The sequence below is a fragment of the Anomalospiza imberbis genome, chromosome 12, assembly GCF_031753505.1.
Source record: "Anomalospiza imberbis isolate Cuckoo-Finch-1a 21T00152 chromosome 12, ASM3175350v1, whole genome shotgun sequence".
Lineage (NCBI taxonomy): Eukaryota > Metazoa > Chordata > Aves > Passeriformes > Viduidae > Anomalospiza > Anomalospiza imberbis.
In genome coordinates, this window is record NC_089692.1 from 6,699,734 (window position 1) to 6,712,449 (window position 12,716).

The 12,716-nt window shown below is 42.3% G+C and overlaps 1 protein-coding gene across 2 annotated transcripts; it reads right to left on the bottom strand.

The window, feature by feature from the left end:
* Positions 1 to 894: 894 nt before the first annotated feature.
* Positions 895 to 12,538, bottom strand: CCNE1 (cyclin E1). 2 transcript variants are annotated; one of them, XM_068202585.1, is made up of 11 exons: positions 12,405 to 12,538; positions 12,003 to 12,093; positions 11,708 to 11,776; positions 5,265 to 5,407; positions 5,054 to 5,189; positions 4,101 to 4,247; positions 3,311 to 3,406; positions 2,817 to 2,951; positions 2,623 to 2,734; positions 2,379 to 2,536; positions 895 to 1,536 (listed from the first exon to the last, which is right to left on the bottom strand). In XM_068202585.1, exons 2-11 carry the CDS (start codon positions 12,036 to 12,038, stop codon positions 1,414 to 1,416), a joined length of 1,155 nt encoding a protein of 384 aa, XP_068058686.1. In that variant the 5' UTR covers positions 12,039 to 12,093; positions 12,405 to 12,538; the 3' UTR covers positions 895 to 1,413. The 2 variants fall into 2 exon arrangements, with proteins under 2 accessions (XP_068058686.1, XP_068058685.1); XM_068202584.1 differs by lacking the exon at positions 12,405 to 12,538 and adding an exon at positions 12,203 to 12,231.
* Between the last annotated feature and the right edge of the window lie 178 nt (positions 12,539 to 12,716).

Below are 12,716 nucleotides of genomic sequence, written 5' to 3' on the forward strand. Positions count from 1 at the left end.
TTCATTGCAAGGAAAAAAAGCCAGCAGCACCAAAGAACTTGCTTACTATTGATTACCACAGGCATTTTTATTACATTAAAGCTTTAACATTTATCAGAATACTGGGTCAGGGAAAATAGCAGAATAACTTAAAAAAATAATAATAAAAAGCAGCCTTGCTGGGAACTATTGTTTTTTAAAAATCTAACCAACAACATAATAGGAGTTTCCTGAAATATTAAAATGCTGTAGCATTTAAGTTATCTGCAGCAGGACATGATGAACCCTGGTAGCCTCACAAGTTTTCAGTGTTATTGAACAGTCCTTCAAAGCAAGCACCAAAAAACATGCAAAAAACAAAGAGCCGTTTATTTCTGTGTTCCCCTCTTCTCCAGAACCATGAGTTTTCAGAAAATGTCCCACTAGGACCTCTGTGATTCTCAGTCATCACAAAGGTCAAAGACTTCCCTGTAAAAAGGCACATACCTCTCCAGAATTAAACTCTGCACACATGATTGTTTGTCAAATACTGGGTCAAACCCCTAATGTTTAAATTATTTTTTAGGAAGAGGTAAACTTTTCCTACTGATTACCTCAGGGTAACAATCCAGACAACCTGATTCAAGAATGTCCCAGTAAGCTAATCATTACAGAATGTTAAGGAAGCATTCCTCATGTACTTGTCATGTCTATTATCCCTTCCCCAGCCTCCTGTACCCGGCTAGAGGAAATCCAAGTAGCCCAACATGACAATTTTACCTTAGTATCCAAATAGAAAGTTTCCATGGATAAGTCAATAGTGGTAAATAAATAAAGCAATACTTACTACACTATTCATCCCCAACTCCCACACTTATTAATGGTCACAGTCTGAAAAAGCCTTAACTGATCATAGTTAAAAGAAATATAGAAATATACATAAAACCAGCTGTCTTAGACAGCATTTTTATTAAAAATGAGTACACAGAGACATAGCAGCTTTTACAGTAAAGAGTTTTTAAAAGGCATCAAGTTGTAAGCCAACCATTCAAAAAAAGGCTTTGAAATGTTGTCTTCCACAGCACTTTTTGCCCATTTGTCAACAAGGGACAGAAATCTGCAGATTACCCGAAGGACAAACAGGCACAGTAACTAATCTAAACTTCAAGCCCTTTTTCTGAACAGTTGATCAAGCATCACCCTCCGTAGCAGCATCTGGAGCACACTTCAGTGTTCTTTCAAGTGGCTGGTGTACTTGATCCATTTCTTTAAAATATTTTAACATTCAATAAAACTATTTCAAATAGAAAAACTTCTGTCACATGAAAGTAAGGTTTCCTTTTCAGATTCCGTGAAAGCTTATGAACTTCACTGGCAGCATTTCTGTAATGGAGCAGGAGCTAAAACCAGCAGAACAGGCACTTCAGCAAAATTGTCTGTCAACAGCTCCTGAAGTTATATTGATTGCAGTCCAGAAGACAGTTTCTTGCTACTTTGTGGCGGTGTAAGGACACCAGTGGGGAAAGGTGAAGTCCTATTTTGTTCAGCCAATATGGCTTGTTTTGCTTGAGCTCTGTCCTGAAAGCACATGAAAAAGAGAAAAAAAAAATCTTTACTTTGGTGTATCTATGGAACAGATCTATAAAATTCAGTGTTTTATAATCTGATAGATTGTTAATTTGGAAAAGCATATCCATATCTAACCCCCCAAAGAGTAACTGATAAATCACATAGTACACAGTAGTTACTTGTAGTACAACTCAAAGAGATCAGTATTAGTTTCTAGAATCTGATGATTAGCATTAGGCATTCATAACATACAAGCACTCATGTACTTTCTTGAAAGCAAAATGCAGAAACAATTGAGCAGGAAGAATTTTATCTTCTACCTAGAATTCAATAACCTAAAGCAAAAAACTAACCCCAATAGCTTAAACCACAATTTGTTGAAGGGAATTTTCACCCTCTACAAGTTTCTCACACTAAAACCCACTGCTTGTCAACAGCCAGTTGGCCAGTGTCACGTAACAGTCACACTAGATCAGTCTCAAGTGATCAATCTTTACTTTTCTCTGGATCAGACAAGACAATATTAGTGGTATTTCCTAGAGAGAAAGGTCTAACCCATGGTACTTGAAGTATCCCAAAGGGTAGAGAAATGCTTCTGATTTCTAGGGTAATTATATGCTTTTGATATGAGAGGCTGAAGGCACATCTTTTTAAATCATCTTTTTAAACTAAATACTGAACAAAACAGTCCCAAGAAAAGTCTTTGTCTCAGGACTACAACCTTATGCCTTTTATCATCTAAATACACTCAGTCTCAACCTGTTCAGGCTTCTCTTAAGTTGACTGGATGTCCTAACCAAAGAAACAAGACTTCAGAGACAGGTTTTTGTCTTCATTCTGCACATACATACCAGCAAATCAAAGCTGTTTATGTGCATCTGTATATTGTGCAAATCTTCAGGAGGTATCCCACTAAAGCGTTTGAGTTTGGAGCTTCCTACTTCCCTTAGAGCCATGGCAAACGGGACCATCCATTTCACACAGTCCTCTATCTCACAGAATTCATAACCTGCAACACAAGACACATGCTTATCTGCCTGAATGAAGACATAATGTTTGTCAACACACAAGATTTAAGTCTATAAATGCCAATACCTGAAACTTTCTGCATCAACTCAGATGAAGAGAAGTGATACAAAGCAGAAGCTGCAAGTATTCCATAGGTATATTCCAAGCAGCCAATATCCAGCACACAGAGATCCAAGAGCTAAAAGATAACAGATGTTTAGTAAGCCTGACAGAAAAACACTTTTCCAGGTAAAGCAGCATTTGAAGGAAATCAGTCTTACCTCTGTTATTTGCACAAATATCTGCTGTGGATATTGTGGCAGCATTACCTCATAAAGATCATTTAAATATGCAACTTGCAGGTAAATGTTTAGCCACGATACAACTGTCAGTGGATTTAAGTTCCAATTAAGAGCCTGAAAGAACAGACATACACAAGATTTCAGTGCCAATTCAAGTTAAGTTCCTAACTTAAACCATGCAAGATGGTTAAACAATCACAAGCTCTAATCCCAGTTGGTTAAGGCATCAGAAAATGCAAATCAAATACTCTCCTGTAGCTCTTCCTGCTGATACAGTCAGGGAACAAATAATTTTGTTAATACACACATACTGGTGGATGCTTTAGATCACTTGTTACCTAAAGAAAACACTGCTTTCTAATTAGTAATAGAAATTGTGCCTCTAAGCAGCACCTAAGATTAACTGAGAAGCTCTGCTTTTGGTCTGATTGTGCTATACCTTTTTAAAAACTAATTCCACTTGTAAATATTACCTTCATGATGATCAATTCCATACTGATGATTTCATCTTCTGTACAGGCTCCATCTGTAACATAGGCAAACTGGTGCAACTTTGGTGGATAAATTTCCTGAAAGATAGGAGATCAAGTATTTAATTTGTGGAACAGGCTGCAACTAGTTTCATGTGTTCCTTATCCCCCCATCCAAATCCTGTGCTCTCTGCCTTTAATAGACACAGATTTCTTGTTCATCATAGCCTTCAACTCTCACTTTGGAGGGATCAGCACAAACCTACATTGTTTTACTACAGCACCACTGTGATTGTATCGTAACTGAAATCAAGATTTTTTTAAGCATCCTAAAGAAAAGGCCTTTTATGTCTTGCTTAAGAACAGACTGAACAGCAGCTCTCTTAAATGACTAAGAACTTTAAAAGCACTGTGTATTTTAGTAGTTCAAATTGCGCCAGTCAATAATAGCTCAGACTAACATGCAGTAGGTACTCTATTGCAATGAAATTGCAACAAGTGGTTTCTGTATACAGCAGCCAGCCAAAAATTCATTTAGTAACTGCAACTAAAACATTAGATTTATTCCAACACTGAATTCTCTAATGGGAAAACTAGCTAACATCACAGTATAATTTTACCCACTTCTAAAAAAACAGGAATGTTGAAAAAAAATATCTTTGTTCTGTCTAACATTTGAAAAAAAAAAGATAGCAAGTAATTCCATAAAGCTTTCCACAATGTGTCCAGCATCCAGTAAGTGTGCTGTGTGTCCATTCACATTTTTATGGTAAGCCAAGCTGGAGACACTTACCTCAAGCTTTGCTGCTATGAATAGAGAAGTGACACCAATAAGCTGCAATAGTGTTTTTACAACATCCTGTTGTGTTGCCATAAAGCGATCAAAGAAATCTTGTGCTAAATAAAAAGTTTCTCTATGAAGTTTGTAGGCTTCACAAACCTGGAGAGACAACAGAGATTACAAAGGTCAAGAACAGTGATAAAAAAAAAATCAAAAGTGGATGTTACATATGTATTAAAAAAAAGCATGAGATAGACATAAAATTTATATTGGCTTTCTACTTCACTGCTATTGTGAAATTAACATTTTAACTAACTGCAAGAGTTAAACAGTTTCCTTTGACACAAGATGACCACCATTACAGTAACTTCTAAGAAAAAAAAACAGCTCACAGTGAAAACCCTTCTAGGAAATGCAAGCACATGTTCCAACTATGTCAGAACATCAGGTCCTCATTTTTGCAAAGATCTATCATTCCAACACCTCAAGAGAAAATTCTCACAAGCTGTTTAAAACTAAGAACAGGGATTATGCCACCAAGTCATCCAAAGAGTGAAACAGACTCAGACACAAGAGGAGGTGTAGCACATTCTGCATGACAAAAAAAGATAAAAAGGCTGGAAGATGGATCTGATCTCTGAGCTTCCCACCTTCCTTCTTACAGTGACTTCTGTAATTATTTGCTGAGCCTTTGTCTGCAGTGTGACCTTAAAAGCTTACCTTGTGCTAGGGACAAATTGATTATTGCCCACTATCAACCTAAATGAGTAACAATGTATTGACAGTCTGCAAATCATCAGCTCAGTACATCATATAGTCTTTAAGTTTGGTGTCATTCATTGACAAAATTTAAGATGAAGACAAGTATCTGGAGCTAAACATGCTCCTGAAGTGCACTCATGACAGTTATTAGTGCACTTCAACAAAAGCACACTTGAAACACTCACAAGCACAGAAAAGCTTACCTCCATAAGCCAGTCTAGAAGGATGGTTCTCATTTTAGGCTGCAGCTGGGGGTGCCTTTGCAAGTAGAATTTATCCCTCACGTAGGTCTCTTCTTTGTTTATCATATTTTTCCATACATCATCCCTGTTTGCCCAGCTAAAAGAGATCAATGTTTAGTCTTGGATCATGAGACAAGAGGAAGGCAGAGCAGCAGCAGTCCAGCACACTCACCCTAGAGCTGGCAGGGGGGTGGCTCTGGTGGGAACAACACTCAGATGGACAAAGCGCGAGTAATCAACATGAACGGGATCGTCGTCTTTATCCGGAGTGGGGATCAGCATGTGGGCATGCTTGTGAATGTTATTCCAGGACTTCTGGCAAATCAAAAAGGAAATTTTACACTGTGCTTAAGTAATCATTTTAGTTATAGATAAATAATACTCATAACTTCTGTCACAATTTCCTGCCAATGTCTTACCTCTTTGAACTGCACAGAATCACAGAATGATAGAGACTGGAAGGCACCTCTAGGTCTTTTCATCAAGCTCCCTGCTCACACAGGGCCACCAAGAGCCAGTTGCCCAGGACCATGTCCAGAAGACTGTAGAGTCTCTTCAAGGATGGAGACACCAGAACTATTTTGGACAACTTGTGCCATGCTTGGCTGCCCTCACAGTAGAAAGCGTTCCATGATACTCAGGGAACCTCTTCTGCTTTAGTTTGTGTTCATCTCCTCTTGTCCCATCACACAAAGAAGAGTTTAGCTCCATCTTCTTTACATCTTCCCTTCAAATAGTTATAAACAATTGACACAAATTGCCACAGACCTTTTCTCCAGGCTAAACAGCCCCAGCTCCCTCAGCCTTTCTTTATCAGCAAGATGCTCTGGTTCCTGAATTACCTTAATGGACCTTTCTGGACTCTTTCTTCTATGCTCAAGTCTCTTTTTTCACTGGGGGGCCCACAGCTGGACACAACGCTACAGATGTGGCCTCACCTGAGCTGAGTAGAGGGGATGTTGCTTACAAGCACAGTAGAGAAAGTTTGGAACTAAAGCTGAAGAACATTCACCTGCTCTTTTGAAGGCCCACAACTGTTTCATGGAAGGATACCCATGTCAGAACCTCCTACTCTCAATGCTATGTTTTGTTTTTACCAAAAATATACTTGCCCTCAGGTAAAGAACAAGCAGATGGAACTCAAAGACCCCAATATGAGGTCAGGATTTCTGGTAAGGAATATGTAGATAATATGCCTGAAGCCATGCTTTCATGCAACACATCTCAGATGATGAACACAGCAAAATAGTTTGTAGGGTTTTGTACTCATTCATTTAGCAGAGTTAAGATAAAAACCCAAAGCACATATGACCCAATTTTCAGAATACAGCCTAGTACATGTTAAACGATTGCTACTAAACTACTAAGCTGATAATTTTACATGCCAAATTCTGCCCTGGTCTGCAAACATCAGATATCCAAAACTTCACCTGGCATTTGGACCAGAACTTAAATCTAGAACATTTTATTTGGACCAGAACTTCAATCTAGTTTACTCTTCTACCATCTAACTCTTAAACAGGATCTTGTACACTTCACATAGTGCCGCAGGAAAACATTACTTTATTTGCAGTAGAATACAAAGCCAGCACCGTGTCACCATGCCTAAGCAAATTAAAATTTGGCATTTCTGTTTAATAATGAAGTCAGCCATCTTGCAAATTGATCAGTTCTGCACCACTAAAAGGACGGAACTCCAACAGATTTCTCATGTGCTAAAAAAATAAATTAAAAACAAGTTCAGAAGAATCATTAGGCACTATCAAGTAAAACACTATGTGAAACTTTGCCTCTTGCAAAAAAGCTTCCACAGCTGATTTTTGCCATCTTTCTTACATATGACATCACTTTCTAGCAAAATGGCTCCTTCCTGCACCAGTTTCACAAACAGAAACCACTGACTTGATGAAACAAAAACCACATTTCACAGTTCTCTCACAGCTAAGACTACTTTGCACTTTGAGTTACTGACACACAGATCAGTCTTTTTTCTTCTTGGGAGTTCTACAAGCAAATACAGCATAGATACCTACCCAGCCATGCCAAGATGTAATTTGGGTAGAGAGGAGGCAAAACAAGGGAATAGTATCCTTATCTTAAAAATTACAGACTCATTACAAACTGAAAGTTTGAATGAAAATGTCGCATCAGCATTGCTTAGAGTTAATTTTTGTCTTCCCTCAAAACTAGACTTTAGTCACACTTTGTTCTCCAAACTGCACAGCAAGCCCAGCTGCCAACAGCCTTTGGAGAAGTGCTGTCTTATCAGTTAATCAGCAAACAGAAAAGCAGTAGATTATACAGTATCTATTTAAAGGTGCCTACTACACCAGCAGCTTCTGAAGGACAAGAGACTTGCTCACAAAGCTCTCAGACACATCACATGCAATAATACTAAAGATATTTCACCACCCTCAGTTTTCTGTAAGGAAATAGAAATCAAAGTTCAAGAGCCTCTTAGGTGTTTTGAAAAGAAGGGAAAACAAAGTTTTTGACAACATAATGTCACTTAACAAGACACTGGGGAAAAGATGTGAGCAACACTACAAGTACACAGCTCAGCTAGAGACAAGAATGAAAATAATGTGCACAGCCTCAAAAGAAAGCTGCCTATGGGGAAGGAGACGGGAATTAATTAGTGTGGGTGAAGGAGCACCATAACTCTGGCACAGATTTTGGTTGAGAGAATGAACATATCAATCAGGCTCTTGAATCTTTAAAACAGATTTCGCAATACACTCAGTTGAAAGTAAGAATCACTATCAAGAAATTGCATTACTTCACACTGCAATTGTAAGGAAATAGGAGCCACCATTGAAAAAAGGAACAGTTTAAGATGGGAAGGGTATGAAGAAACCATGAAGAACTTCCTTTGGGCTTTCACAGAGCCATTTCAAAAGTGGAGACCTGTCAGAAAGCATCAGATATTACCCAGAATCTGTGCAGCCTAACAGAGGCAACACTACAGTCCTGAGCTTACTTCTGAGACAAACAGGAGCTGAAGCAGCACACAAGCAAAAACATCAGTGGGGAGAATGGCCTCTTCAAATCTATGTGGAGCCCAGCAAGAAAGCTTGGTGGCACCCACAGTACTGTTCCAGGTACAGGAGCAACTAATCAGATGCTGATCTCAATCTCAGACCTAAGAGCAAGAGACAGACTGGAGGAAAAAAGCACCTGAGAAGGCTCATTGGGAGGAGAGGTACCAAGAGGGAAGAAGGTGGGTGATAAGCCCATTAGAGCACCCAAGCCCATACAGTTCCAAACAGAGAAAACCCAGGAGTTCAGAAGTGGGAGTCTTTTTAAAGCTCAAACATTAGCAGGCCTCAGTTTCCTGCAGCATGTCACCATTCACTGATACATCAAATATTCATAGAAAACAGTAATTTTGAACAACCTTCAGGATATAGATCAGACACAAAACAGCAGGTTGACCACTGGGGTTATTGGTTAAAGGCCAGGCAGGGCCTTCAGTGAAGAAGAAACACCTAAAAATACAAACTACTGAAACACTTGTGCACCTCAATGTGAGTGAGGAGCCACCAGAATGAGCTCCTACTGACAAGAAGTGCAGCAGGAGGGAGAGAATGACACAGAACTGCATTCAAACAGCAACATCAGAGGTTTTTCAGCATGGCAGGGGAACAGGCCTGTTTGTTACCCTAAAAGGAGCACCTTATACCATAGACAATGGTATCACTTCCAAGTCCACAGCCTTAGCTTGCCCATCAGAAATAGCAAAACCTATAATTCTAGCCATTTCTCACTCACAGGATGCATTACTTTGATGTAATTTTTCTTTGCATCAGAAAGGAATTCCAGATTTAGCAAACAGGACAGAAAAGAGCAGCTCACACAATTAAGTTGGTCCAATCCTATTGGAATAGCATAGGAGCTTCTACTCCTTTAAAATGAGAGTCTAAATGTCCTGATCCAGATTAGAGCCAAGTCAGTTCTCAACATGCGTATAGTTTAGACTCCTTTTTTGTGGGCTTTTTTTTTTTTGTTTTTTTTAACTGAATTGTCAAAAGTTTATCTAGATTAGTAAAAAACTTTTTTGAGGCTATTTTCAAAACACTTAGGTGAAACACTCTGACAATGCTAAAATCAGATTCTGGAAAACATCTAGTGAGGAACTGATCAAAACTCCTTCCTGAGAGTTTACTCCACATTCACATGTGAAAACATTAGCTAGTTTCATCTAAAGATACTAACTTATTGATTCAATTCTTCACTTTATATGGAGGTGACCATACAAATTGTATCACAGTTACACAGATTATTCTAATCTAGTTAGATTAATTTTGTTTTACATGGAGCCTCAGAAGTGTATTCATCCCCACAAAGCAGCCAGAATTAGTAAGAGAATTGCTAGCAGAATTACAGCAGTGCCAGTTCTCCAAAATCAAACACAGAATTTATGCAATATTCTGCTGTCACAGACCTGATGATATAGCCACCCTTTCATCACATAAAGGGTAACGGCATCCTAATTAAGAACTGAGGCCTTATGTTCCACAGAAGCAAACTAATGAATTGACTATGAAGATGTCATAAAGTGGGATGTGCCTCTGATATTTTGCCTTGTGGATAAACTAGTGTCAGTAAACTATTTATTTAATGTAGAAGTCATGTGGCATAGGCTGCAGTGGATTTATAGCTGCTTGCATTTTAGAACTGTCGTGTCTCCACAGAATAACTGTCGCCCTGGCTATCATTCCAGCCTGCTATACTGCTGCTGGAACCGTAAACATATTCTCATTAGTGGTCCATGGCAATTTATATCAGAGAATAGCTTGTGTCACACCATAGACTGAAGAGCTGCTGCTGTGCAGCCAAATGTTAGCTTTTTTAACCAGATCTGGAACAATCTGGCTACTTTGTCACAAGAAAAATACCTGATCTATGTAGGGAAAGATATATAGGCATGATATTATTTATTGTTGATAGAATGAAAGGGTCAAATTCCACCAGCATCCTATAATTACCTTGAAAAATTCCCAAGTAAAGATTTTTGATGCCTACTGCCTATATTATCTCAGTTTTAGTTTACCTATCCATACTGAAATAACACTGAATGGCTACCAGGCCAAGAGCACAAACAAGGAGACAAAATTGGAAGTCTTTATCTGCTTTGAAAGCTGAAGGTCAACATATGCAAAAGATACTTCAAGTTTCCTTCCACTGTCTTTTTGGAAGACAGTAAAATTGGGTCCCCATTGAGGTTTTCAAGCAAATACCTTGTTATTATACAATAAACATGCAAAAGAAGGCCTTGCTCAGTTTAAACAGAGTGAATCTTCTGGTGAAGGAGAAAGTTGCAGTGAAGGACAGGCAGCTCTTCCTTGTCAGAAGTGAGAAATTAGTTTAATATACTGTGCAAAAGAAAGACAGAAGGGAAGGAGAGATCCCCTCATTAAATGCTCACCATTTGAGCCCTGCTTAATATGTTGACTGATAACTAGTGTACGCAGTTGCAACAAGCAGAGGCCATTCCAAACAATGATGCCCATCTGTTATGGTAGCACTTCAGTCTTAGAACTTCCAGCTGCCACTTCGGGTTAGATGTGCCACATTATGCACAGCCTCGCCTACCAAATGAGGACAGGCTGCACACCCTGACCGTGACTTCTGCAACTTGGCATCACCCTGTGTGAGCAGTGACAGGCTGAAGTGACAGGGACTGAGCAGGAGTGCACGTGTTTAGGGAAAAAAGAAGGGGAATGAACCTGTTCCAGGACACAGGCTACTCAAGGTACAAAAGCATCATGCTTTCAACATCGCACACCACACAGCATCCAACAGAGATCCCAAAAGCATCTGCTTTTTCAAGAATATGGAAAGCACACAAATGGAACTAGAGGACACCAGTAAAACTAGTTTTGACTTTTTAAGTTGGTTCATTCTACATGCCTTGATGAGAAAGTTGGCAATAGTCACTATCAACCTCCACTGCAGGACTGATTTTCACAGGTAGGGTGACTTTATAGAAATATTCCTTTGTTCTGCAGAGAAACAAAGCCTGTTTTACTATACCATGAGCATCTACTATACACTTCCAAGTTCTAACCAGGAACTCCTTACTTAGCCTGTCTAATAATTACCCTTGTCAATGGGAATAGAGCTGATCTAGGAGAAAAGGGGACACTTTCCTCTTTCCCAGAGGACAGAGAAGTAGAGACATGACTGCAAAGAGAACCACCTCAAGAGATGATCCTGTCTGCTTGCTTAAGGAGCCCATGTACAAGGTACATAAGGACATGACTGTATTTTTGCACCTCTCTAGAGAAGTAAATGCAGAGTAGGTCTAAAGGCTTGACAGGTGCACCTTTGCACCCCCAGAACAGCTGAATTCACTTCAGCATTAACATAATGCTTCAGACCAACAAAGGCCTTATATCTTACAAAGGCTTCAAAACTGTATTGAAATACGAACTGTATTGCTCTGCACACTCCATCATCAACCAGGGCCAACAATCCCCCTTACCCACTGCTATGCAACATGTGGCAGAAGCAGACCTGTTTCACCACGTTGCCATAAATAACGAGGTACTGCAAAGTAAGTGCAGGAGTAAGCAAGATGATAATATTTGCATATGAAGCCAATTCAATTACCTGTTTTTCACACAGCTTTTTTCTAGTCATCTCCATTTTGGCAATTTCTTCATCAGGATCCTGTAAGAACTACAAAAAGCGACGTATGATTACCGGAGCACAAACCGCGGGACGAGCAGCTGCTGGCAGCTGTGACACGCGCCGGGTCCCCCAGGAGCACAGCCCCCGGCCCACCCGGGCCCCGGCCCACCGCGTGGGGCCCGCGCCCCCAACAAAAGGCGGCGAGGGCGCGGGGGCGCAGCCCGGCGGCGGGGCGGGCGCTGGCCCACGGGCACCGAGCCGGGCCCGCACTCACCGTGGCCACATCAGCTTTCCTCTTGCGGGCTCGCATGGCGTACTCCGCACCCGCGTCCCCCTTGGCAGGATCCTTGTCGTCCGCGCAGCCACTGCGGAGAGAGCGGAAGCTGAGCGAGCGCCGGCCGCGGGAGCCTCCCGCGGTGCCCGGCGGGCACTGGGCCTGCAGGGCCCCGCGCAGGGCGGGCCCGGCGCACTCACCTCCCCCGGCGCATGGCACCCGCCTCGGCCGGCGGGGCGAGCCGAGCGCCGCGCGGAACGGGCCCGAGCCGCAGACCCACCCCCCCCCCCCCTTACAAAGGCCGGCAGAGGCGCGCAACGGGCGGCCGGACCGGCCCCACCAGCTCCCCCCGCCCCGCGGCCGCCCACCGCCCCCTGCCCGCCCGCGCTGCCGCTCACTCACCGCCGCGCCGGCCCTTGCCGCCCGGGAGCGGGAGGTCGGCGGGTGCCGGGCCGGTGGGGCAGGGCGGGACGCGGGCGAGTTCCGCCGGCGCCTGCTGCCTCACGGCGCGGCCGCTCCCGTCCGTGCGCGCGGCGCGGGCCGCGCCCGGCGGGACATTTAAACGCGCGGCGGCGGCGCGGGGCCGCCTCCCGACCGCGCACGTGGCCCCGCGCGCGGGCCGGGGCGGGGCCGGCGGGGCGCGGGAGAGGCGCGGAGTCCCGCGCGCGGCAGGGGGCGGGGCCGGGGGCGGGGCCTGCGGATCCCGCGCGGAGC

Excerpts from the sequence above, each read along its gene's own strand:
- CCNE1 (XM_068202584.1), bottom strand. Across the intron at positions 5,408-11,707 it reads AAAAGCTGTGTGAAAAACAG|AAGTCCTGGAATAACATTCA; the intron begins GTAATTGAATTG and ends TTGATTTGCCAG. Across the intron at positions 2,735-2,816 it reads TATTTGTGCAAATAACAGAG|CTCTTGGATCTCTGTGTGCT; the intron begins GTAAGACTGATT and ends GTTATCTTTTAG.